General features: G+C 58.6%; 5 protein-coding genes across 5 annotated transcripts; 2 read left to right on the plus strand and 3 right to left on the minus strand.

The window, feature by feature from the left end:
• Nucleotides 1-2,440: 2,440 nt before the first annotated feature.
• On the minus strand, nt 2,441-3,339 carry LOC149338065 (uncharacterized). Its single transcript, XM_089550083.1, has one exon. It carries the CDS (start codon nt 3,337-3,339, stop codon nt 2,473-2,475), a length of 867 nt encoding a protein of 288 aa, XP_089406209.1. The 3' UTR covers nt 2,441-2,472.
• Nucleotides 3,340-6,193: 2,854 nt separating this feature from the next.
• Nucleotides 6,194-8,230, minus strand: LOC149338066 (uncharacterized). Its single transcript, XM_089550084.1, has one exon. It carries the CDS (start codon nt 8,228-8,230, stop codon nt 6,194-6,196), a length of 2,037 nt encoding a protein of 678 aa, XP_089406210.1.
• A 2,608-nt stretch (nt 8,231-10,838) lies between these two features.
• On the minus strand, nt 10,839-11,213 carry LOC149338067 (histone H2B-like). The gene has a single exon (XM_089550085.1). It carries the CDS (start codon nt 11,211-11,213, stop codon nt 10,839-10,841), a length of 375 nt encoding a protein of 124 aa, XP_089406211.1.
• A 250-nt stretch (nt 11,214-11,463) lies between these two features.
• Nucleotides 11,464-12,148, plus strand: LOC149338068 (uncharacterized). Its single transcript, XM_089550086.1, has 2 exons — nt 11,464-12,005; nt 12,091-12,148. Exons 1-2 carry the CDS (start codon nt 11,464-11,466, stop codon nt 12,146-12,148), a joined length of 600 nt encoding a protein of 199 aa, XP_089406212.1.
• Nucleotides 12,149-12,177: 29 nt separating this feature from the next.
• LOC149338069 (uncharacterized) lies at nt 12,178-13,203 on the plus strand. The gene has a single exon (XM_089550259.1). It carries the CDS (start codon nt 12,178-12,180, stop codon nt 13,201-13,203), a length of 1,026 nt encoding a protein of 341 aa, XP_089406385.1.
• Nucleotides 13,204-22,289: the final 9,086 nt, after the last annotated feature.

Consider the following 22,289-nt stretch of genomic DNA (forward strand, 5'->3'; position numbering starts at 1 on the left):
CACACCGTGGCTTGGGCGAAGAGCATTCCACGATGAGGTGGGTCTCTGCTCCACAGCGGCAGCAGCGCGACGAGGCAGTGCACGCCGCAGTCGCATGTCCGAATGCCCAGCACTTGCGACACTGCACAGGGCGCGGGAGGCAGGCTCGAACAGGGCGTCGCAGCTTGAACAGTGCCACCTCGCTGGGGGGGGTGTGTCCTTCGAAATGAAGGATTAAATTTTTCCCCCTCCTGGCGCACCCAACGAGTGGAGCTCTGCTCTCGATATTAGCTGCGAGCTCGTTCTCTGGGATGTTGACATCCACCCCATAGAGCATCCCCGTGCAGGTGTTCGTGCGTGCCGCGCGGGCGCGAACTTGGACACCACACACAGAGGTAATTCCCAGGAGCGGCTGTAAATCCGTCGCGGGAGGTGCGTCCACGGCCACAACGTTGCGACGGTGATTCACGCGCACAGCCTGAACTCCTGGTAGCTTGGAAAGTTCCGCTGCAATTGCGTCGCGCGACGAATCCAAAAAGTTTGCCTTTTTGCCCACGGGTCTGAGGAGCACAGTTTCCGAGCGGCCGCCGTCAGCTGGCCGTTGGGCGAGGGGAGCGAAACGGGTTTCCACGCCGAGGGAGAGGGCAGCGCGCCTCTCTGGGCCAGCAGACGACGCCGCGGGAGAAGTGCCGCTGCCGTTCGGGTGGCGCTGCTGTTGCGACGACTCTGGTGCGCGGGGGTTGGGAGAGGGAGTGGACGAGGAGGAAGCCGCTCGGACGGGCGTGGGCAGCTGGCTCACTGCATTTGCCTCTGCCAGGGAGGGGAAATCCTCCGTTGGGGGGGGTGCTGCCTTGGGTGGCTTGAGCAGGCAGTGGCTTGCTTTCTTTGTTGGTTTGAGAGGCTTGTTGGTGCTGCTGCTCGCTGCGTTCTGTGTGCCCAGGGTGGTGGAGGGGGCTGAGAGGGAGGAAGGCCACTGAAACTGGTCTGCAGGGGTTGTTGGCCGCGGGCTACTGCTGCCGGTGGGAGAGGGGAGGGCCGCCTGTGCAGTTGGGGCGAGCTGACTATATCGGGCCTCTTCTGGCGTGGAGGGGGAAGCCTCAGGGGGGGGCGGCGTTGCTTTCTTAAGCTTGCGCCCACCGCGCTTGGTTTTTTTGGATTTCTTTGAAGTTTTCTTGCTCGCTGCAGCAGTGCGGGCTGTTTTCCGGGCACCCTTGGCTGGGGGGAGAGGGGGTGAGAAGGCTTGCTCCCACTGTTTCTCCTCGGGTGCTGCCTGGGTAGAGGAACCGGTATGGTTGCGATGCCGTCGCGGTGGCGCCGGAATTTGCGAACCCCGGTGGTCATCGGGAGAGACACTGTTGATGCGCGCCGCTGGGAGCGCGATTTGGGGCAGGACGAAGGAACTGGCCAAGTCGTTCTCCAGCAAGGATGCACAGCCATGAGCAGTAAAGATGCTTTGAGAGGCATTCGCTGCTCCTTCTTGTAGGAGGAGGATGGAGCTTTTTTCGCCTGCCTCCACAGGGATGGTGACAACTGTGGATGGCGTTGGTGTTGAGGTCAGGGGGCTGTCGTGGGATGATTCCGACATGTCCGCAGGGGTGTTGGGGGAGAGCGGGCGTTGGCCAGCGCTGACAACCTGTCGAGCCTGATGTTGTAGCTTGATGATTTTGGTTGCGTCGGCGTATAGCTGGTGGAGCATACGCGAGCAGCCGACGCTGCCAGAGCGGCGGTGTGAGCTTCGGAGGCCTCTTGGTGCACCCTCCATCGTCTAGTTAAGACGGTTTGGTTGTCTAATTAAGTTAGAGAGCTAGTAGAGAGCCCCATGGTGGGGAGATGATAGGAGACTAGAGGACTCAGAATCAGAGGACAGAGAATGCCCACAGAAGAGAAAGAGTAAGTGAAAGTACAGAGGAAACAAAACAGAGAAACGCGACCGGACGCCGGGCAACCAAACAGAGAGGAAAAAAAGAAACACAGAGAATGCAGGCAGCGAGCCGCGCTATGTGGTTCTTGGTTGGTGAAGAATAAGTCGTGCAGTGCTTGCTGGTTGTCTCCTCTTGGGGTCAGGATCGCTGCACTGCACTGGGTTGGGGACGGGAGGAACAGATGATAGAGTAGAATACGGGCACGGAGACGAGACGGACGCGGGTCATGTCGCGGGAGAAGAGGCACGAGCGGAGGCGCGTAGAGCGACCCCGCAGGGCGCGCGGACCGCCGGGAGACGCAGCCACCGGTTGGTTGAGCGCCGAGCCAATAGGAAAGAAGGCGCTAGAATGCTGGAAAGCGGGCAAAAAGTTGCGCGCGGTGCCAGTTTACAGTGGAATTCAAAGAAAATGAAGTCCCAGATGGCTGCAGGCTTGGAGAGCGCGCAAATAATCACAACACAGCACAGGAAATCGTCACAACACAGAGGCTTCGTGATAGGAGCGTCGTTAGAAGTGGCGTAGTGCTGCGCTGAGGGGAGTAGCGCCCGTGAGACGGAAAGGTGGCTTTGCGCTAAAAGCGCTTCTGAAGCCCTGCGGTGTCAATAAACTTGACTAGGGCTGTCAGTGCACTTTGCGCTTTGCTGGAAGGGCCTTCCGGGAAAGTCAGAGAGCCCACGGTGTCCGATGGGAGTCCCAGTTTGGAATATTTTGCGCGCATTTCTGCGCGTGCCGAGGCGTGAGCAGGGCAGTGGCAAAGTAGATGCTCGACTGTTTCAATGTCATGACAGTCTTCGCATAGAGAGTCGCCTTCTCTGGTGAGTCGTTGGCGTCGCTCTGCCGTCCATACGCAACCAATTCGAAGTCGCAGGAGGGCGGAAAGGGCTCCTCTTCCAAATGCGTGAAATGGGAGAGGCCGAGGACTTTTCCCGGATGCGATGCGCGGATCCGGATGGGAGTGAGAAACTCTGCGGCGGATGATATGCCGAGCGACATCGAAGGCTGTGATAGCGTCCGAAATTGGAGCAGAGGCGTTGGAGTGAGCCTGCTTGGCTAGTTGGTCAGCAGATTCGTTCCCAGACAGACCCACATGTGAGGGGATCCATTGGAGTACGAGATCACAGCCACGGGCACTGGCAGCACAGAGTTTATGATGCAGCCGTTGCACACAGGTTGCGTTGCGCTCCGGGTGTTGGAGTTGCATGAGAGCGAGGCGCGAGTCGGTTAGAATTGCCACACTCGTGAGTTCAATGTGGTCAATAACGATGTCCGCAGCGAGATGAAGTGCGGCTATCTCGGCTGTTGTTGAAGATGCGAAAAATGGTATGCGGCATTGTCTTGCGATGCCGAGGGTGGGTGCGACGCATGCGGCTGCAGCAGAGTTGCCATCGTGCGTCACCGAGCCGTCGGTGTAGAGAGGTGTTCTCAAATTGAAATCCATCTCGATTCGATGTGCGGCTTCTTGTTGGAGTGCGCAGTGTGGTGTTCGTTTTTTAGAGCGAACGCCTGTTAGATATGGGAAGATTTCCAAGGAAGGCTTCACATGTGGTGGGAAACTTTGCGGGGCCGGTGCAGCATCCGTTGGGACGGCGGCTTTGAAGGCGGCGAGAGCCTGTCCCATGCGTGATCGTGGCAAGGCACACAGATCAGCAAGAAGATGAGAGGTCCCTGGGGCACGGTGAATTCGCTCGATGTGGTTCAGAGCGGTGATTTCAGCGCGCAGTGAGATGGGCCACACTCGGAGCTCCGTGTGTGTGGGACCAATTTGCGAGCTGTGTGGAAGGCCTGCGAATCGCCGGATTGCGTTGCGCTGGTCCACGTCCAAGTGTTTCCACTGCGCTGGACGAAGACGGAGGAGAGGGAGCGCATACAGTACGCGAGCCGAAGCGATGCCCTCGTAGAGACGGAGCGGTAGGAGGGGGGTGGCGCCGCTTCCCTTGGCAAGAATGCGTGCTGCTACTGCTGCGATGCGTTTGTTTTCATTCCGCAGCTTGCCTGTAGTCTCGTTGTAGGTGAGCTTGGCATCAATTGTTATGCCCAGGTATTTCCCACTGGCTTTCCAAGCGAGGGGGACGCCTTGGAGAAGAAGAGGTCTGGTGGTTTTGCAGGTTACTGGGCGAGGGTGAAACATTATCGCAACAGTCTTCTCAGGCGAGAGAGAGAGGCCGATGTTGTTAAGATAATCCACTGTGGCGTCGAGCGCAGCTTGGAGATCACGCCGCAATTCTGGGCCGTAAAGTGTGGGGCCGGAGGCAACTATGGCAATATCGTCGGCGTATATGGCCATGCGCAATTTGTGCTGCGTGCTGGGCAGGAATTTTGGAAGCTGTGCAAGTGCCAGATTAAAAAGAAACGGGCTGAGAACGCTGCCCTGGGGAACTCCTGTTTTGACAGCGCGAGCGGCGCTGACTGTGTTGCCGATGCGGACTTGAAAGGTCCTGTCACTGAGGAATGCTTTGATGTATTGAAGGAGTTTGCCCTTGATGCCCAGCCAGTGTAGGGATGCGATGATGGCTTCATGAGGCAGGAGGTCGAACGCGTTGCGTATGTCCAGCAAGACAAGGTAGGCCCCGTGGCGATTAGATTTGGCCTCCTCGAGGATAGATGCGACCTGAGCAATGCAGTCCGCGGTGCAACGTCTTGTGCGAAATCCGCTCTGTTCGGGGGCGAGTGCGTTTCGGGCGTGTGCTATCCACTCCAGGCGGCGCAGTGCAACAGCTTCGAGAGTTTTCCCCGCAGCAGATGTAAGGGAAACAGGACGGTAGGATGTCAGTGATCGAGCAGGTTTTCCTTTTTTTAATATGGGCACGACGAGCGCTTTTCGCCAGTCCACAGGAATGGTGCCGTTGTTCCATGCTTCGTTGAAAGCTGCGAGCAGAGCTGGTCGTTGTTGTGTGTCAACGTTGAGCAGCATTTGATAGGTTATGCCGTCAGCTCCTGGAGCACTGCGGTTGCACTTTCGACGGTGTTCAAGGACATTGTTGAGTTCGTGCAGAGCGATTTCTGCACTGCACAATTCGTCGATGACGCTCGCAGTTCGTCCGGTGACAGCCGGGAGGGGTACGCTTGGAAAAACAATGTTGTGCGACGCACCGCTGGTTGTTGAGAAGTGGTCTGCCATGGCTTCGGCTAGGGCATTAACGCTGAGGCCGCGTGCGATGGCGATAGCCAGGGCAGGACATCGGGGTACAGAGGGATTAAGCATAGCATGGAGAATTTTCCATGCCCGTCCGGGTCGGCGGGTGTCATTCAGGGCGGTACACAGGTGGGCCCAGCTTCGTCTGCGGCAGTGAATGGCGTGACGACGGCAGGCAGCATCTAACCTGTTGTATAATGTCCAATGATCAGGCTTTTTGGTGCGTAAAGCTCTTCGCTCTGCTACACGTCGTGCTGCTCGCAGATTTAGTAATTTTAAATCTGGCGCCGGTGTACCCGCTGGAGCCGTGCAGCGCACGGTTGCCGCACGCGCGCATGACGCAACGTGTGAAAAAATGTCTGTAGTGTCAGGACGCGGAGCACTGCACAGACCACGAAAAACGTCCCACCTCACAAGGTAGTAGGTGCGTGTTGCTGGACGAGCACAGTATGAGGGGTCGAGCACTATAGGAAGGTGATCGGAGCCTTGAGTGTCCGGTTCGCACTTCCATTGGTAGGAGCACCCTCCCGAAGTGAGAGTCAGGTCTATGGCACTGTGTTGGCCCACTCTCTGCACACGAGTGGGGCTTCCAGTGTTTATGATGTTTAAATTGCACTGGAGAGCGGCTGCTAGGAGGTCACGTCCACGTCGGTTGGTGTTGGCACATCCCCAGCTGTTGTGGTGTGCATTAAAGTCACCACAGATGACGGAGTCAGGTCCAAGGCGGTTGGAGAGCGCGATGAGAAAGTTTGCATCCCAATGCGTTGCTGGGCGGACGTATACACTAGACACTGCGGTGTCGGTGTTGTGTATGCGAACGATAAGAGCACAACACTCCACTGCGTCGTTGACAATGTCTTCAACCGATATGGTGACATGCGGGAGCGTGTTTCTGACGTATAGCGCTGTCCGTGGTTTTCCGCGCGGGTGGGCGGGATCACTGCATGGGAACACATCACATGCTGCCAGTGCACAGCTAGTTGGTCCGCTGTAGCCTATGTAGCCAGGTATCTTTAGCTCCTCCGCGCGTGCGTAAGTCTCTTGTAATGCAAGTATGTCGCACTCAAAACGCGGAAGGAGCTGAACCAATTCAGCGTGACGGGGGCGCAAGGAACGGCAGTTCCATTGCCTTATGCGCGGCCGGGGGATTGTTCGCTGATTAGCCATGCTGGCTCAAGGCCTGTTGTGCGGCCAGGGCCGCTGCACACAACTTGCGCGCAGTTGATGACGGCGGGAGCTCCTCGATGATCGCCTGAACAGCCGCAGTGAGTGCGGCGATGATCGTGTCACGCTGGTCGGAAGGTGACGATGTGGTTGATGGAACAGCACGTGGTCCTAGGACAGCGTCGCGGAAAGAGCGACCCGTGGTTGCGGCGGTGGGAGGAGCGCAGGGCGCCGAGTTGCGTGCAGCAGCTGAATCTGTGCATTGCGCCGAGCTGAGAGCGCTGGGCTGGTCTTGGCTGCTAGGTGCAGCAGTTGCTGGCGGTGAGGGGGAGTTGGGTTCCTTGCCTTGCCGTTCTCGGACAATTCTATCGGCCTCTTGTCGTGTGAGATGTTTTTCGCTCGTGGCGAGGACGATGGCAACTTGTCGCTCGTGTTGCCAGCGTGGGCAGCGGGGCTCAGTGGTTGCGTGCGTGCCGCGGCAATTAGCGCAGCGTGGTTTCGGGGCGTCGCAGTTATCGGTGGCGTGGTCACCGCCGCAGCGAAGGCAGCGAGCCTTGTTTCGGCAAGTTGCCGTGGTGTGCCCGAAGATGCCGCAGCTGTGGCATTGTAGCGGGCGAGGGAGACGGGCGCGGACTCGTCGCCGGAGCTTGAATAGGGCCACCTCTTGTGGGGGTTCGATGCCAGCGAAGCGGACAATGATGTTGGCACCACTGCGTGTGCAGCTGATGACGGGGACCTTGCTGTCGAGGCCAGCTGCGATATCTTCTTCGGAGAGGCCACGGTCGACACCAAAAATGACGCCAGTGCAGGTTTTGGGGCCAAGGTGTTTGGCGCGCACCCTGACGCCGCAAATCTCTTCCACGGCGAGGAGAGGAGCTATATCGGCTGTCGGAAGGGCGTCGACGGCGCAAACATTGCGGTTGATGTTGACACGCACTGCTGTGACACCAGGAAGGTGGGAAAGTTGCGCTGCAAGTGCGTCGCGCGAAGTGTTCTTAAATGTCCCTTTGTTTCCCAGAGGGAAATAGAGAACAGTAGCGGGCTTCGCCTTGTTGCACTCCTGAGGCCTTGGCGCTGAAAAGCGGCCAGTGGAGAGGGGGACGATGTCTGGAGCTCCCGAAGGGGGTGCCTGTCTGGGCTTGGTTTGCTCAAAAGGACGGAAGGCGAGACGGCGCTTCTTCCTTTTGTCTGGTTTGCGACCTTGCTCTTTGGAAGGGAGGGCTTCGGTCTCGCCGTCTGAGGGGCGAGGGGGCGAGGGGGGATCCTGCTGAGGGGGGCCACGCTTGGCTTGTAGGTAATCTTCTTCAGAGAAGGCATCCACTATTGTGGGAGTGGAGGTGGTGAAGGTGTTCTTTTCTTTGGCTTCAGAACAGCTGATGCCAGGGCGAGGACTGGGAGGGGAAGTCTGTGTTGCTGCAGCGAGCTTCCCTTCTTGCGGAGGAGGCGTTTGGCTGCTCTGAAGGGGCGCAGTGCTTGGCTGTAGAGGAGGAAAATCCTCTTGGCCTTGAGGTGTGAGTTGTAGGGCCTCTATTTCTTCATTTTGGCAGTTCGGAGGTGGAGTAACGGGGTTCTCGGATGCACTGGAAAGTTGTGCCTGTGCATCGGTTGCCGCGAGATGAAGCGGTGATGGAGAGGCCTGAGAGGGATTCTCGATGGGCTCTGTGGTTTGGATGAAGGCAGGTGCGATTTCAGTGCCCTCGGGGCTCATAAAATAGTAGACTATTGTGTCTTCTCCACTTGCGGTGGACACGTTTGAAAGTGCAGCAGTCGGAGTGACGGGTGCTACTTGAGTAGTTGGCTGCGACTCGGCATTGAGTGGCTTGCGTGAGGTGGGACTTGGCTCAGTCTTGCTGTCGGCTTTGGGCGAGCGGTGAGCAGCAGAGAGTAGGCGACGAGCGTCGTCTTGAGATTCAATAATCTTCTGTGCCTCGACGTAAAGTTGTTGAAGCATGCGCGAGCAGCCGACGCTGCCGGCGCGGCGGTGGTGGCGGCCGGGAAGCCGGGCGCTAGCAGTTGGAGGCAGCTTCTCCATGGTCCGTTGCGGACAACAAAAAAAAAAGGTAAAAGAAATTAAGAAAAAAGGACCCCATGGTGGGGTGAAAGGCGCGACGTTTACGCGACGTTAGGTAGGAGTGGTAATACAGCAGCGATAAGGAAAGATGCTGCAAGATAATACTAGAGGAGTGGGCTGATGGCTGCGGGAGACGTATATAATTGCGTCCGCTCGTTAAGAGAGTAAGACAAAGAATCGCAGCGAGCCGCGGGGCGTTCGGTCGCGGAGCGCAGCGACGACCGCCATTGGCTGGCGCCTCGACCAATCAGGGTCCGTCTTCGCGAGCGGCGCCTCGCTAGCATCACTGAGCCCTTTCGCAGGACTCTCGCGCAACTACGACCATGGGCAAACTCCTCGCGGGCAGAGCGACTGAGCACAAGAAAAAAAAAAGAAACATTCGGCCTCATGTGCGATGCTGACGCAACAACAACAACAAACTAAAAAAAAAAGAACCGCGCGCCTTAGAGGGGCCACAGGAGTGCAGTAACGCGATGACCACTGTGGCTGTATAACGCTGGTAGTAATCCGATCTGCATTTGCAGCTCGGTCAAGAGGATGGAAAATGAATGTTGGAGAATCCTGCTTTGTTTTCGTATTTCCTTTTTTTTGCTGCGTGTGCGCCCGTTGGAAACAAACAGGCGCTCGCTGCTTTTGTTTCTTTCATCTCGCAGCACGGTGTTTCCAGCCCTTTGGACAACCAGACGCACCGCAGAGTGCGCTGCAACGACGAACACAGCCCGAGCCTGTCACATTACAAGTTCAAACTGCGAAATCGCGCGCCTCATTAAAACACATTAATGGCAGTCGAATCGCGTGCCGCCCTTCCTCATCTCTTTTTCGCGAGTTAACTCTTCCGTTCGCTTGCGCGCCAGGATTCAAGAGGCCACCATGGGAGCGCGCGCGACGGCGCTTCGCTGTGTACTCCCCTCCTCTACCGGTCGCTAGGATGCTGAAAAGCGACCAGTTTGCCCGGCGGGCAAAATTCAAACGCTTGTATCTCGGAAAGTAATGCATGCAGGATTTCCAAATTCGGCATACGTGTAGAACACGTTTCGGATCATTTCTCTGGCTAATTTCAGTTCGCTGCACCGACTACGAGCAGTTCGAGCGCCCCTTTCCGTTTTCCGACCATTCCCCGGCTGTGGTACCGACGAGCGCTACTCGGCTCCTGCTTCTCCTTCTTGGCTGTAATCTCTCGAAGCTTTCATTTTGGCTTATCTTCTCGCGGAATGACAGAAAAAACCACCACAGGCAGCGAAATATGCACACACACACACACACACCTACCTGACTGAGCTCAGGTCTCTGCATGCACTAGCAACGTAAAAAGGTGGCAAATAACTGCTCCTTCCCATGCGTAGCCCGAACGTTTTATGGAGCCCATGAGCGAGTGCACTGCACACGACTTTGTTACTATTAGCGAAACGTAAGGGACGCATGACACCCGTGCAACCGCGAGCACATAGTAAATATTTGCACGCCTGTCGTGCGCGCCCAACAACAGAAGAAAGAAAAAAAAATTGTGTATCTGCCACACAGATATTATTCAATACACAATTCGGCACGAGCGCAAACTGTAGGGCGAAAAGAAAGGCACCCGAACTTCTGTCGTGCCGCTTGCAGGAACATTAAGCGCGTGCAACTTGTCTTCCTCGCGCGTCCACACGTTGCAGTGTGGTCGAGCGCGGAGCTTCGTTTCTGTCTGCGCTCATTTCCTATAGCTATGATGCCCGCAGAGAAGTAAAGGAAGTTGCGCGCCCCGCACAGGGCTGTTAATACGCTTATCGCTACACTTTCTACCTCCGTCCCATTAAACTCAAACGCCGCGGCTGGCTTTTTTTTTTCTTTCTGCCTTTAAACACAACAAACATTCACCACCTGCTGGAGGTTTGCATGGCGCTGAAGCCGACAAGGAATTTAGCACCTTGGGCCACCTCACAGTTTACTGCTGGGCTTCGTTACAAATTTTATTTTTGTCACCTATTTCAGGATCCCTATGCAACAGACGTTGCCGAAAAAATCACTCGCGGTCGACTCCCCAACGTCCGCAAGGGGTTTTGCGCAAGTTCAGTCAACCCATTGCACTGTGCATACATTTCAGGACTCAGTAGTGTGTTGTGAACGCGTCTGAACCGAATAGCATTTCTAAGGCTTTCTTCCTTTCTTTTTTTTTCTTTCCCCCCTGCAGCTAAAGTGTACTGTAGGCCACTTTAAGCCCACGCGTTATGGGAAACAGAGCTGAACTCAAGCAAGAAATAAAACGCAGTAACAAGACGGCCACACCGCAGCGCTGAAAGAATACGCGACTGCCGCAGAACAAACAGCTGGTGGGGCCCTATAGAGGGAACCTATTCACGTGCACAGCAGTCAAAACGAGAGATGCCTTGGTATTTAAAACCACTTCAGGCTGCCACGCGAGGGGAATAAGAAATAAATAAATAAATATTATACACACATCACGCTCATAGAGAGGAAAAACAGGACCGGTGCATCGCTGCCTGCAGGCAGGCTCGCCAATGCAAACACTTTGGTTGGCTCTGATAAGAGCCGTTGAGGTGAGGGCCGGCAGCAGGCGCAATGTGCCACCCTACTTGGAGCTGGTGTACTTGGTGACAGCCTTGGTGCCTTCAGACACGGCGTGCTTGGCCAGTTCGCCAGGCAGCAGAAGACGCACCGCGGTCTGGATCTCCCGGCTGGTGATGGTCGAGCGCTTGTTGTAGTGGGCCAGGCGGGAAGACTCGGCCGCGATGCGCTCGAAGATGTCGTTCACGAAGCTGTTCATGATGGACATGGCCTTGCTGGAAACTCCAGTGTCTGGATGCACCTGCTTCAGCACCTTATAAATGTAGATGGAGAAGCTCTCCTTCCTGCGGCGCTTCTTCTTCTTCTTGTCCGTAGCGCGCACATTCTTCTGAGCCTTTCCGGCCTTCTTCACGGCCTTCCCAGAGGGCTGAGGCGGCATGTTGACAGCGACGTCGACGCTCGGCAACACGGACGGTGTCGAAAGAACGCGCGCCAAGGGGCGCGCGGCGCTTTTATACTGGCACGGTGGTGTTCAAGCGACCCGAGCCAGGCCGCCGCGCGATTGGTCGACGCAGCGATAGCTCCGCCCCAATCCGCGTCGGGCTCGCGGCGCGGGGAGAGAGCGCGGTATTCGTTTGACAGGGGTCCCCCAGGGCTCAGTCCTGAGCCCTCAGCTCTTCAACCTGGCCATGGCCGGGCTACCAGCTGCCCTCCAGACCAGGTCCTCCCACAAGGTCCAGTGCTCCATCTACGCGGACGACGTGGCACTTTGGGTGAGAGGGGCACCCAAGAGGATCCGGTCGATGCGCACCGCCCTCCAGAGAGCCCTAGACTCCTCAAGGACGTACCTGAAGTCCATCGGCCTCACCGTGTCCCCTACCAAGACTGAGGCTCTCCTCTACCACCCAAAGGGTCTCCGGGCACGCATTAACACCCTGAGGCTTGATGGGACCCCACTCACGTGGAAGGATCAGGTCCGCTACCTAGGTCTCCAAATCGACCGTCGCCTCTCATGGCTCCCAGCCACAAGGGCCCTCCTGCCTCGTCTGCGGCAGGTTGGAAGGGCAGTCCAACAGCTCCTTGCCAGGGGTCACGGCTGCTCTCCTTCCTGGGCCCTCCGTCTCTACCATGCGGCTGCCACTTCACTGGTGACCTACGCCCTCCCACTGGTGACACTACCACCAGCCCGCTTGAAGTCCCTGGAGCAACTCCACCGCTCCACACTGAGGCAGTGCATGGGCCTTCCTCGGTGTTCCCCCATTGCGGCCACCCACTCAGAGGCCGGGACCTGGCCACTGTCTCTTCTCCTCCTCCAGACTGGGCTTCGTCACATGGACCGGCTGCACCACTCGCCAGACGGTGGGGCCCTCCTGACCCGTTTCAGCCATGCCCCGTCTTCCCGCATGGGGCTCCTATGGAGCACCTTCACCCGGCTCCTTGCCCCCCCTGCAGCCCAAGATGCAACCCCCCCGCCACCCACCAGGCCTCCGCTCTCCATCTCTGTGGACCTCAAGGACTGCAGCAAGAGGCGAACGCCGGCCGCCGCCCTCCAGCAGAGCATTTCCGCTCTGCTACACGAGACGCTGGAAGATCATCTCCAGTTTTTCACAGATGGCTCAGTCCTCCCGACCACAGGACAAGCGGCGGCAGCCTGCGTCGTGCCAGCCCTAGGCATAGCCCTGGCCTGCCGGCTAGGATTCCCAGCCAGCTCTACAGCAGCCGAACTGGCCGGACTCCACCTGGCCGCAGACATCCTCAGTCTGATCCCTGGGCAGCAACCAACCGTCATCCTGACGGACTCAAGGACTGCCCTCCAACTCCTACGGCAGGGACAGACAAGGCAGGACACCGTTGCCCGCCTCAAGGCCCGACTGATGACCATCGAGGACTCTGGCCGACCTGTTTCCCTGCAGTGGGTTCCCTCCCACGTCGGCATTGCGGGTAACGAGGCGGCCGACCAGGTGGCCGGTGCTGCTCACACCAGCGGCTCTCCCATCAACCCGGCAGTCACCCAACTCGACTTTGCCCGCCCTGCTCTCAGGAGGGCCATCCAGGGTCTCCACCCAGACCCCCGACTGGCCGCGGGGGAGCGCTTCCTAAGGGTTCCTGACGACCTGCCGCGTAAGGAGCGCTCTCTAATCCTGCGGCTCCGAACGGGCTCCTCCTGGACACAGGCCCGTCTCCATCGCCATGGTAGAGCGTCCTCCCCAGCCTGCTCCTCCTGCGGGGCAGATGAGTCCCTAGACCACCTCCTCTGCTCCTGCCCGAACCTGGACGCAGCACGCACCACCATGGTCCAAGGATACCGCGCCCTGGGCCTCTCTGCCAACTCAGTCCAAGACCTGCTCCACCCCGTCCGCAGCCCCATCGCTGCCTTCAGGATACTCCTGAAATTCCTCCAGGTGACAGGCCTGGCCACCAGGCTCTAAACCGTAACCCCCTCCCCAGCCATCCAGCTGTATCCCCCTCCAGGGCCCCTGCCCCCGTGCACCAGTCCCGGTGCATAGGACCCCTCCCCGGTGCGAGCTGCACCACACGCTGAAGAAGCCCTGACAAGTGTCGACCATTGCGCGCGTGCTACTTGCGAATCCCCCCCTCCCCCATCCCTACACCCCCCACCCCGCTCCAAGCAGTGCCCCCGTTCAAAAGGGTGGCAGAATGCGAGCGTACCCCCCCACCGTAGCCACCAGTAGTAGTAGTAGTATTCGTTTCGTTTCTCTTCTCGTTCGGACCTTCGTAGCGAGCAGTCGCTTCCCACGCGCGCTCCCTTCGCCGTTCGCCTACCACCTCGTGTGAGTCGCCCCGCAGCCGTTGGCGTGGTCGTCCGCGTGCGCCGCTCGAACCACCGAGCACGCGCGTGTGCGCTCGCCTGCGCCGCATGCCGGCCCTTTTTCCAAGTCGTTGTCGCGACTGCAGGATTACCGTGAGTGAAGTGTGCGCTCTGATATGTGTGTGCCCTGTGGCTTGGTTCGCTCTGGCGACCGGTGCTTCGCCACGTGTTTTGTGCGCGCCCTGCTGCTCAGCACCCCTGCTGCCTCGGCGACACCCCACGGGCCTCCTATGACGCACCTGACCACAACGTTGCTGTAGACAGGACTCTTGCGACCCATCGACAGTACGGTGAGTGAGTTGCTCTTATACAACTCCGAACACTCGATACTATCATGTGGGCGCCCCCCCGCACTCTCAGAGTGTTTGACAATTGCCTTTAATTGTTTTACTGGCACGTTCCAGTCCCCCACGCTTATGCGAACTCCCAAAGTGTTTGGCGTGTGACTTTTTTGACGTTTTCGTAACACGTGTCATCTCCTCAGTGTCTTGGAAAGTGTCCTGCCCTTGTGTGCTCGCACGTGGCTCTCCCCCGCGCACGCTCGCATGCCCTACTACCACGTGGGCGCCCCCCCGCACTGTCGCGCACTCTCAGAGTGTCTGACTAATGCCTTTTTTTAGTTTTTACTAGCACATTGCTGTCCCCCGCGAATACGCGATTTCCCAAAGTGTTTGGCGTGTGTCTTTGACCTTTTCCTAACACGTTTCATTTCACGGTTTGCTGTTACTTGCCATTCCGCGGCATTGTCACGCGATCCCAGCGTGTTGGCAAGCGTCCTATCTTTGTGTGCTCGCACGTGGTCGTACCCTGCGCTCAGGTGCATTCCCTACTACCTCGTGGGCACCCCCGCATTCTCGCGCGCTCTTAGTGTGTTTGACTAATGCCTTTTTAGTTTTACTGGCACGTTGCCGTCCCCCGCGCTTACGCGATTTCCCAAAGTGATTGGCTTGTGACTTTTTGACCTTTCCTGACACGTGTCGTTTCACAGGAGGTCTCATTTCACGGTTTACTGTCACTTGGCAATCCGTGACACTGTCGCGCGATCCCAGTGGGTTGGCAGGTCTCCTGTTTTTGTGTCCTCGCCCGTGGTTGTCTCCTGCCCTCAGGCTCATTCCCTACTACCTTGTGGGCGCCCCCCGCATTGTCGCGCACTCTCAGTGTCTTTGAATAACACCTTTTATTCCTTACTGGCACGTTCCCGTCCCCCGCGCTTACGCGAATTCCCAAGGTGTTTGGCGTGTGGATTTCGGCCTTTTTCCTAACACGTGTCATTTCACAGGAAGTGTCATCTCATTGTTTTTCTGTCACTTGGCATTCCCCGACACTGCCGCGCGCTTCCAGTGTGTTGGCAAGTGCCCTGTCTTTGTGTGCTCGCACGTGGCTGTCCCCTGCGCTCACGCGCATTCCCACCGTGTCAAAAAAGTGCTTCCTCATTCCATCTCTGCCCCTTGTCATCATTGGCGCCGTTGTGCACTTCCTGAGTGTCTACCGGGTTCCCGATTGATCCATTTCTCACACGTGGCCATCCACCCACGCTGTCGCGCCTTGGGTGTTCTCGCCCAGTGACTGTCGACTTCTTGTCGAGATCTAGACACTCCCCGCGCAACCGCGCCCTTACATTGTGTTTGGAGAGTATCTTCCCACTGTCTAAAAGCTTTTGACTTTCCTTCATGCTCTTGCCCTCGTCCGGACTCACTGGTCAGTGACTGTGCTGTGCTGTGTGTGTGTGCTGGTGCCTGTGCTTGGTAGGGAGTCGCACCTCGATTCCCGCGGACACTAGGTGTATGTGTTTCTCCGTCCGTGTGTCCATACTTGTGCCTGGGTGAGAAAGAGGGGCAGCTCGTCTCCTGCGGTCGCTTATTGGCTCCAAGCGTCTGTACCCCCCACAAGACACCCCTGCCGTCGCGCTCCACCAGGCCACCAACAGTCCCCTACGTGTGAGGGACACGTGTTGCCCGTACCACCCGGCTGGCTGTGTCCACATACGTCGCGCAAACCCCTCCTTCAAGTCATGGAGGAGACAACCCCCAAGACCCCTCCGCTCCCTGCTGAACACTCTGCGGCAGCCCCTTCCCTCCAAGGCGAGGCCGAGCTCGTAAACCGTGGCCGGGGCCTCCTAAGGGGCGCAGCCCAGCGCCGGGCCACCAGTGTGGACTGCGGCCCAGAGTTCATTTTCCGCCACCTCCGTCTCGGAGTCGACCTCCTCCTGGCTGAGTGGAGAAGGGGAGAACATCTTCTGGCTGCACCTGCCATTCCACCTCCTCCTCCACAAGCGTCCAGGGCAACCCAGCAGTCACAGGCTGCTCCTCCGGGTACCTCTTCTAAAGGACAGAAGAAGTCCACATTGGCCCTGACATCCCCGGCCATCACTCGGTCCCGTACCCATTTCCTCAAGACCACTGCCCCCCCCGCCAACCCACGCACTGCCAAGCGGGTTCAAAGGGACCGTGGACCAAGAGAACCCTCCCATCAGGGCCCCCCGTCCATCGCTCCCAACCCGGACAACAAGCAGGCTGTCCCCCCACCTGTAGCCACTCACGTAAAGGCCCCAGCCCTGAAGGCCCTGCTCCAAGCTGCCTGCTCAGCGCAAGAGTCCCCTACGGCGCTGGAGTCCCCTACGGCGCTGGAGTCCCCTCCAGCGGACAACCCCCCGATGCCCGCTGACACACCTGCCCCTTCTGGAACCACAGAACCCTCCTCAGACTCCCACCCAGCTCCCACCCAGCCCTCCACTCAAGAGAACGAGCTCAGGGACAACCTGACCCCAAGCATCAACACCAGCTCCCCAGAAGCCACACAGCAAGGTCCCCAACCCTCGACATCATCCCAAGAGGCGGAATACCTACTACTACCAGTAGTAGTAGTAGGTATTCGTTTCGTCTCCTCGGAGCATTCGTAGACAGCGGACCTGCGTCGCTCGCCTCTCTGAACCTCGGAGCCTCGTTTTCGCCCGGTCGTGCCAGTGTCGCCCTAGCAGCCAACGCGGCCGGTCGCGCGCGGCGCGCGCTCCGTCGAGTTCGTGCGCGCCTCGAGGCCGCGGCGTTTGCCGCCGGCCCTTGCAGCCCTTTGCCATACTGTGCCCTCCGTGATTGTGTGTGCCCGTGCCCTGGAGCCCTGTGTTTTGGATTACCACTGCTAACCAAGTGTTCCTCGGCCCCTCCACCATACCAACTACCTGGTGTGGTCTTCGTCGTGCCTCTTCAGGAGCCTGTGTCGACGGCCGAAAGAGCAAGTTTTTGCCACTTTTCTTAGGCCTTTTTCCGCCTACCCAAGTGCTTTGCCTCTCCTGATTTCGTCTTTATTCCGAACTCGCTCATTTTAAAACTAAGTCTCCCTCACTATCCTCTATTTTGCTTTTAAATCTTTCTACCCTTCGCTGCTTACTAGTTTGTTTTTTTTTTTTAGCGCTCGCATTTCGCTTTATCGTTCTTCCTTTTCTCTGACTATTCCTTTGTCCCACCGCTAGCCCTATTCCTTTCACGCCCATCTCCTAAGCCTTTTTTTTTTTTTTTTCTCCCCCCGTCTCGCGAGGAACTCACCAGATCACTCCAACCTTCTTATTTCATTTACTTCTACACCTGTCTTTCCTCTTTAATTCCACTCTTCCTGTTCGCGTGTGCACTTGTTTTTACTCGAGTTTTTTCACGTGTTTTTGTCGAGTCTTCTTACTCGTCTGCTGCACGTGTTATACTTGTGTTTTTTTTGTTTGTTTTTTTTTTCACTTGTGTTCCCCTACCCCTTTTTCTACTACCTCTCCTTTTCCCTACTCTTCTCCGCGTCCTCACTTGTTTTCACTCGTGTATTACTCGCGTTTAACCCGTGTTTTTACTCTTGCGTTTGACTTGTTTCCCCCGCGTGTTGACTTGTTTTCACCCGTGTCTTACTCGTGTTTAACCCGTGTTTTTACTCGTGCGTTTTACTTGTGTTCCCCCGCGTGTTCACTTGTTTTCACCCGTGTTTTACTCGTATTTAACCCGTGTTTTTACTAGTGCGTTTGACTTGTCTTCCCCCGCGTGTTCACTTGTTTTCACTCGTGCATTACTCGTGTTTTACCCGTGTTTTTACTCGTGCTTTTGACTTGTGTTCCCCCGCGTGTTCACTTGTTTTCACCCGTGTTCTTACTCGTGCGTTTGACTTGTGTCCCCCTAACCCTATTTCTTCAACCTCCCTCTTTTCCTACTCTTCTCCGCGTGATCACTTGTAATTACTCGTGTTTTGCTCGCGTTTTTTTTTACCCGTGTCTTACTCGTTTTTTACTTGTGTTCCCCTACCCCTAGTTCTACCTCCTTCCTTTCCTACTCTTCTATCCGTTTCACTTGTTTTTTCGTTTTTATTTAACCGTTTTTCTGGTGATTTTCTTTTCGCCCTATTTTTTATATTTCCCTTCTTGCCCCCCCTTCTGCATTGCTTTCTTTTCTCCTCCTGTTGTTTTTTGCCGTACTCCATACTCGCAGGGGACCCCCATAACATTATGGGGGACCACACTGCGAGTGACGAGTCTGTCCCTGGCACAAGTCTCTCCCCACGCAGCCCAAGGCGCACCCTCCACCACCAGCGGTCTGCCAGTCTAACTGTTGAACCCAAGTACTTCCTCCGCCACCTCCGCCTGCGGGTGGCAGCCCTTCTAGCAGAGGCCAACCGGGGTCAACGGGTCCTCCAGACGCCGGATCTCCCGGGCCGTCACCAGGCCTCCCCACCCCCCTTGGAAACCACTGTCCAGGCTACTGCCAGCCTGCAGCACAGCCCTTGCAGCTCCGGGCACCCCTTGCCAGCGCGCAGTGCTTCCCCCTCGCCTGCGCGCAGCGCTTCCTCCTCGCCAGCGCGCAGTGCTTCCCATCCTCCTGCACGCAGTGCTTCCCCCTCGCCAGCGCGCAGTGCTACCCCCTCGCCAGCAGTCACCCGACAGAGGGCCCAGTTCCTGAGGGACCACCCGGACCTGCCCCCCGGCCCCAGGCGACAGCCCAGGAAACCCCGACGCCCCAGGCCTCGCCTGGAGCCGTCCCCGGAGCACCTGCCCGCAGGGAGCCCCCAAGCAACTGTGTCCACTCAGCTGCCCGTTGCCGATCCCTCTCTAATCACCCCCTCCGTTGAGGTCTCTTCCCCAGGAGGGCCCACAGACCAGAGATCCCCGGCACTAGAGAAGCTGCTCAACGCAGCCATTCAACAACTACAGGTTGCCTCCTCCCGGTCCAGCACCCCAACCCCACCGGTCCATGCCCCTGAGGAGTCTCTCTCCCCCCCTGGCCATGGCTCGCCAGAGGTAAGTGGCGAGCCCTCGCTACTTAACCCTCCTCCCTCTGCTGCAGCCAGTCAGGACCAACGTGGGCCAGACGGATGGATCCTGGTGAACCGCAAGGCCAGGCGTTCAGGAGCCCGTCCACGGCCCCGTGTGGCCACTGTCCTCTTCCGGCCCCGCCAGAGGTCCTTCTCTCTCAGGGACGTTGTCAAGGAGGACTACAGCGCCTTCCTGTACTCCCTGCCTGGCGTCCTGGAGGTACGAGTTAACCGCAGGCGCAACATCATCGCCGCGGACGTCTCCACCCCAGAGGCCAGGGCGGCCCTCCTGGGTCTCAGCTCCCTGCTGTCGACGCCAGTCCGGGCTTTCGAGGCCTCCCGCCCGGATGGCTTCATCGGGGCCGTCTTCGGTATTGACCCGGAGGTGACTGAACAGGACATCGCCGACACCATCGAGTCCTCGGTGGAGATCCTGGCCATCCGTCGCCGTGGCCGTGCTGTCACCGCCCGTTTCGCAGCTGAGCCCCCGGACCAGGTCCAGATTGCCGGGATACTGTTCCCGGTCCACCCTTTCAAGGCCCGGCCCTTGCTGTGCTCTCGGTGTGGGGGCTACAACCACGTGGCCGCCTCCTGCTCGAAACCGCAGCGGTGCACTTTCTGCGGGGGCCACCACCACCACCGGGCCTGCAGAGCAGACGTCCCCCGCTGCATCCACTGCGGTGGACGCCACTGCGCGGAGGACCCCTCCTGTCCCATCTGGAGGGAACAGAGTAAGGTGGCGACTGCTCTCCGCAGGCATGCAGAGCCTGGGGCCCGCCGGGCGGCCAGGGTCCAGATCCGCCGCCAGCAGCAGCCTCCCAGGGAACCGGGACCCGGATCCTCCAGGGTCACCCAGGGGCTCAGCTACGCCAGGGCCCTGCGGACTCGGGGCCCCGGACCTTCCCGCCCTGCTGCCGGGGTCCCAGCCCGCTCTCCAGCGCAGGATGCCCAACAGACGGTGACGGCAGCCCTGCGGCTTGCTGTCCAGGCCCTCTTGCCACAGCTCCCCCGTGACTCGGGCGCACGTCAGATGTGCCTGGCTGTCCTCGCCGCCGAGGGCCCCTCCACCCAACACCATGGATCGCCGTAACTCGGCCCCCTCACGGCCTCGGGTCATGCAGTGGAACGTGAATTCGCTGCGTGCCCGGCGGGCCGACATAAAAGACCTTGTTCTGCAGGGCTCCCTGGACTACGACATCATGGCTCTCCAGGAGACCCGGATCCCTGCAGAATCCTCCCGTCTCCCAGGGTACACTGGGTACTCGGGCCGCTCCTGCTGCTCCCTCCAGGACTGCAGTGACGCCCCCTGCCGGGACGACGCCCACCCCCAGGAGAGACCCCGCACGGCCATCTATGTCAGGAATGGGATCCCCCATACTGTCCTGGCAGCCGATGACCCTGACTGGGTCACCTGGAGATCTGTGCTGTGCGCGTCCGCATGGGCAGCACGGACACCACAGTGGCCTCAGTCTACCTCCCACCCAGTGTGCCTTGGGACCCTTCCTGCCTCACGGCCCTTCATGCACGACTTGGTAGGGATGTTCTAATCTGTGGAGATTTTAATTCTCACCACAGGGATTGGGGCAGCCGTACCACGTCCGCCAGAGGCAGGAAGCTTCTGGATGCCATCACTGCAGCCAGTCTCAGGGTCCTGCAGCCCAGGGCCCCTACCTTCATCCGACCAGGCCGTTCGTCCATCATCGACCTAGCCTTGCTGTCGGACGCCTGCCACTACACCTGGGATAGAGCTCCGGATTCCCTGGGCTCGGACCACTTCCCCATCCTTCTGAACCCTTCCTCTCGAAGGCGCAGGAAGGAAAAAGTGTACAAAATCACCAAGTGGCCCATGTTCAGGGAACTCGCAAAGGACATCCCCCATGCAGAGGACTTCCTGACCCTGCTGGGCAAGTGTGCACAAACTGCTACTGTGTCCTGCTCTACCTCAGTGCAGGCCCCTGTCCCAGACCTTCGCCTCCTGGGACTCCGAGCTGCCAGGAGACGAGCCGAGCGGAAGGCGGAGAGCACGTCGCTCCCAGAGGACTGGAAGGCCTACCGGCGGATTGATGCTGTCTGCCGTCGCCAGGCGAACCGCCGGGCTAGGGAGGGCTGGGCTGGCGTCTGCCAGTCCATCCGCTCGGCACGGCAATCGGCGACGGCCTGGCGACTCCTGCGGTCCCTCCTCCAGGTCGCAGCAAACCGACACCCAGTCCTCGGTGCCGCCATTGCCCGGGGGGTGTCGTACCAGGCACTGGCGGAGCAGCTGGCCGACCACCTCACCAAGGCTGCCCACCCGAGTCCAGGCCCCCCACTGGGACCTCCGTCCCAGTGTCGAACCCAACTTCCTCCTGTCCTTGCAGGTGCTGTTGGCGTAGCCTCCCTCTGCACTGACCCGATCACCCCACACGAGCTGCTCAGGGCCCTCCATCGGTCCAAAAAGAAGAGCGCTCCTGGGGCAGACGGGCTCACATTGCAGATGCTGCGGAACTTGGATGCCCCGGAAAAGGCCCGCCTGCTGACCGTGTTTAACGACATCTGGTCGAGCGGCATCCTCCCGGAGAGCTGGACCACGGCCATCGTGGTCCCTATCCTCAAACCCCGCAAGCCCTCCAAGGAGCTGTCGTCCTACCGACCCGTCTCGCTGACCTCAGCTGCCTGTAAGACCATGGAGTCGGTGGCACTCCAACGACTCACCTGGATTGCTGAGGCTACTAACTTTCTTCCCGAGAACTTGACAGGTTTTCGCAGGCACCACTGTACCGCAGACTCCATCGCGGACGTGGTGTCATCCCTCGAGGAAGCGAAGTTCCACGGAGACGTTGCCATCCTTGTCCTCCTGGACGTCCAGTCGGCCTTCGACGGTCTGCCCCACAGCACCATCGAGATGGCCTTGGACGAGCTGGGGGTGACAGGTAACCTCCGGCGGTTTATAACCTCCTTCCTGTCCAATCGTTCTATGCAGGTTCGGGTTGGCCGCACTCTGAGCAGTCCTCGCCCCATCACCACCGGGGTCCCTCAGGGGTCTGTCCTCAGCCCTTTCCTCTTCAACCTGGTCATGGCAGGCCTCCCTCGCTCCATCCAGCAGGACCGCCGCCACAGAGTTCTCTGCTCTGTATACGCGGACGATGTCGCCCTCTGGGTCCGAGCTCCGAGGAGGCAGATTACCTCTGCCAGACAGGCACTCCAGCGTGCCCTCAACGGGGTGCAGCAGTTCCTGGCGACCAAGGGGCTGTCTCTCTCAGCCACGAAATCTGAGGCTTTGTTTATACATCCGAGGGGAGCACGAGCCACGGCTCAGATTGCTACCCTCAAGATTGATGGCACTAAGCTCCCTTGGAAATCGCAGGTGAAGTACCTTGGTCTCACCATCGACCACCGGCTCTCCTGGATTCCTGCTGACAAGGCCCTCCTGTC

Source organism: Amblyomma mixtum, chromosome 6 (assembly GCF_055824585.1).
Source record: "Amblyomma mixtum isolate Tamu chromosome 6, ASM5582458v1, whole genome shotgun sequence".
Taxonomy (NCBI): Eukaryota; Metazoa; Arthropoda; class Arachnida; order Ixodida; family Ixodidae; genus Amblyomma; species Amblyomma mixtum.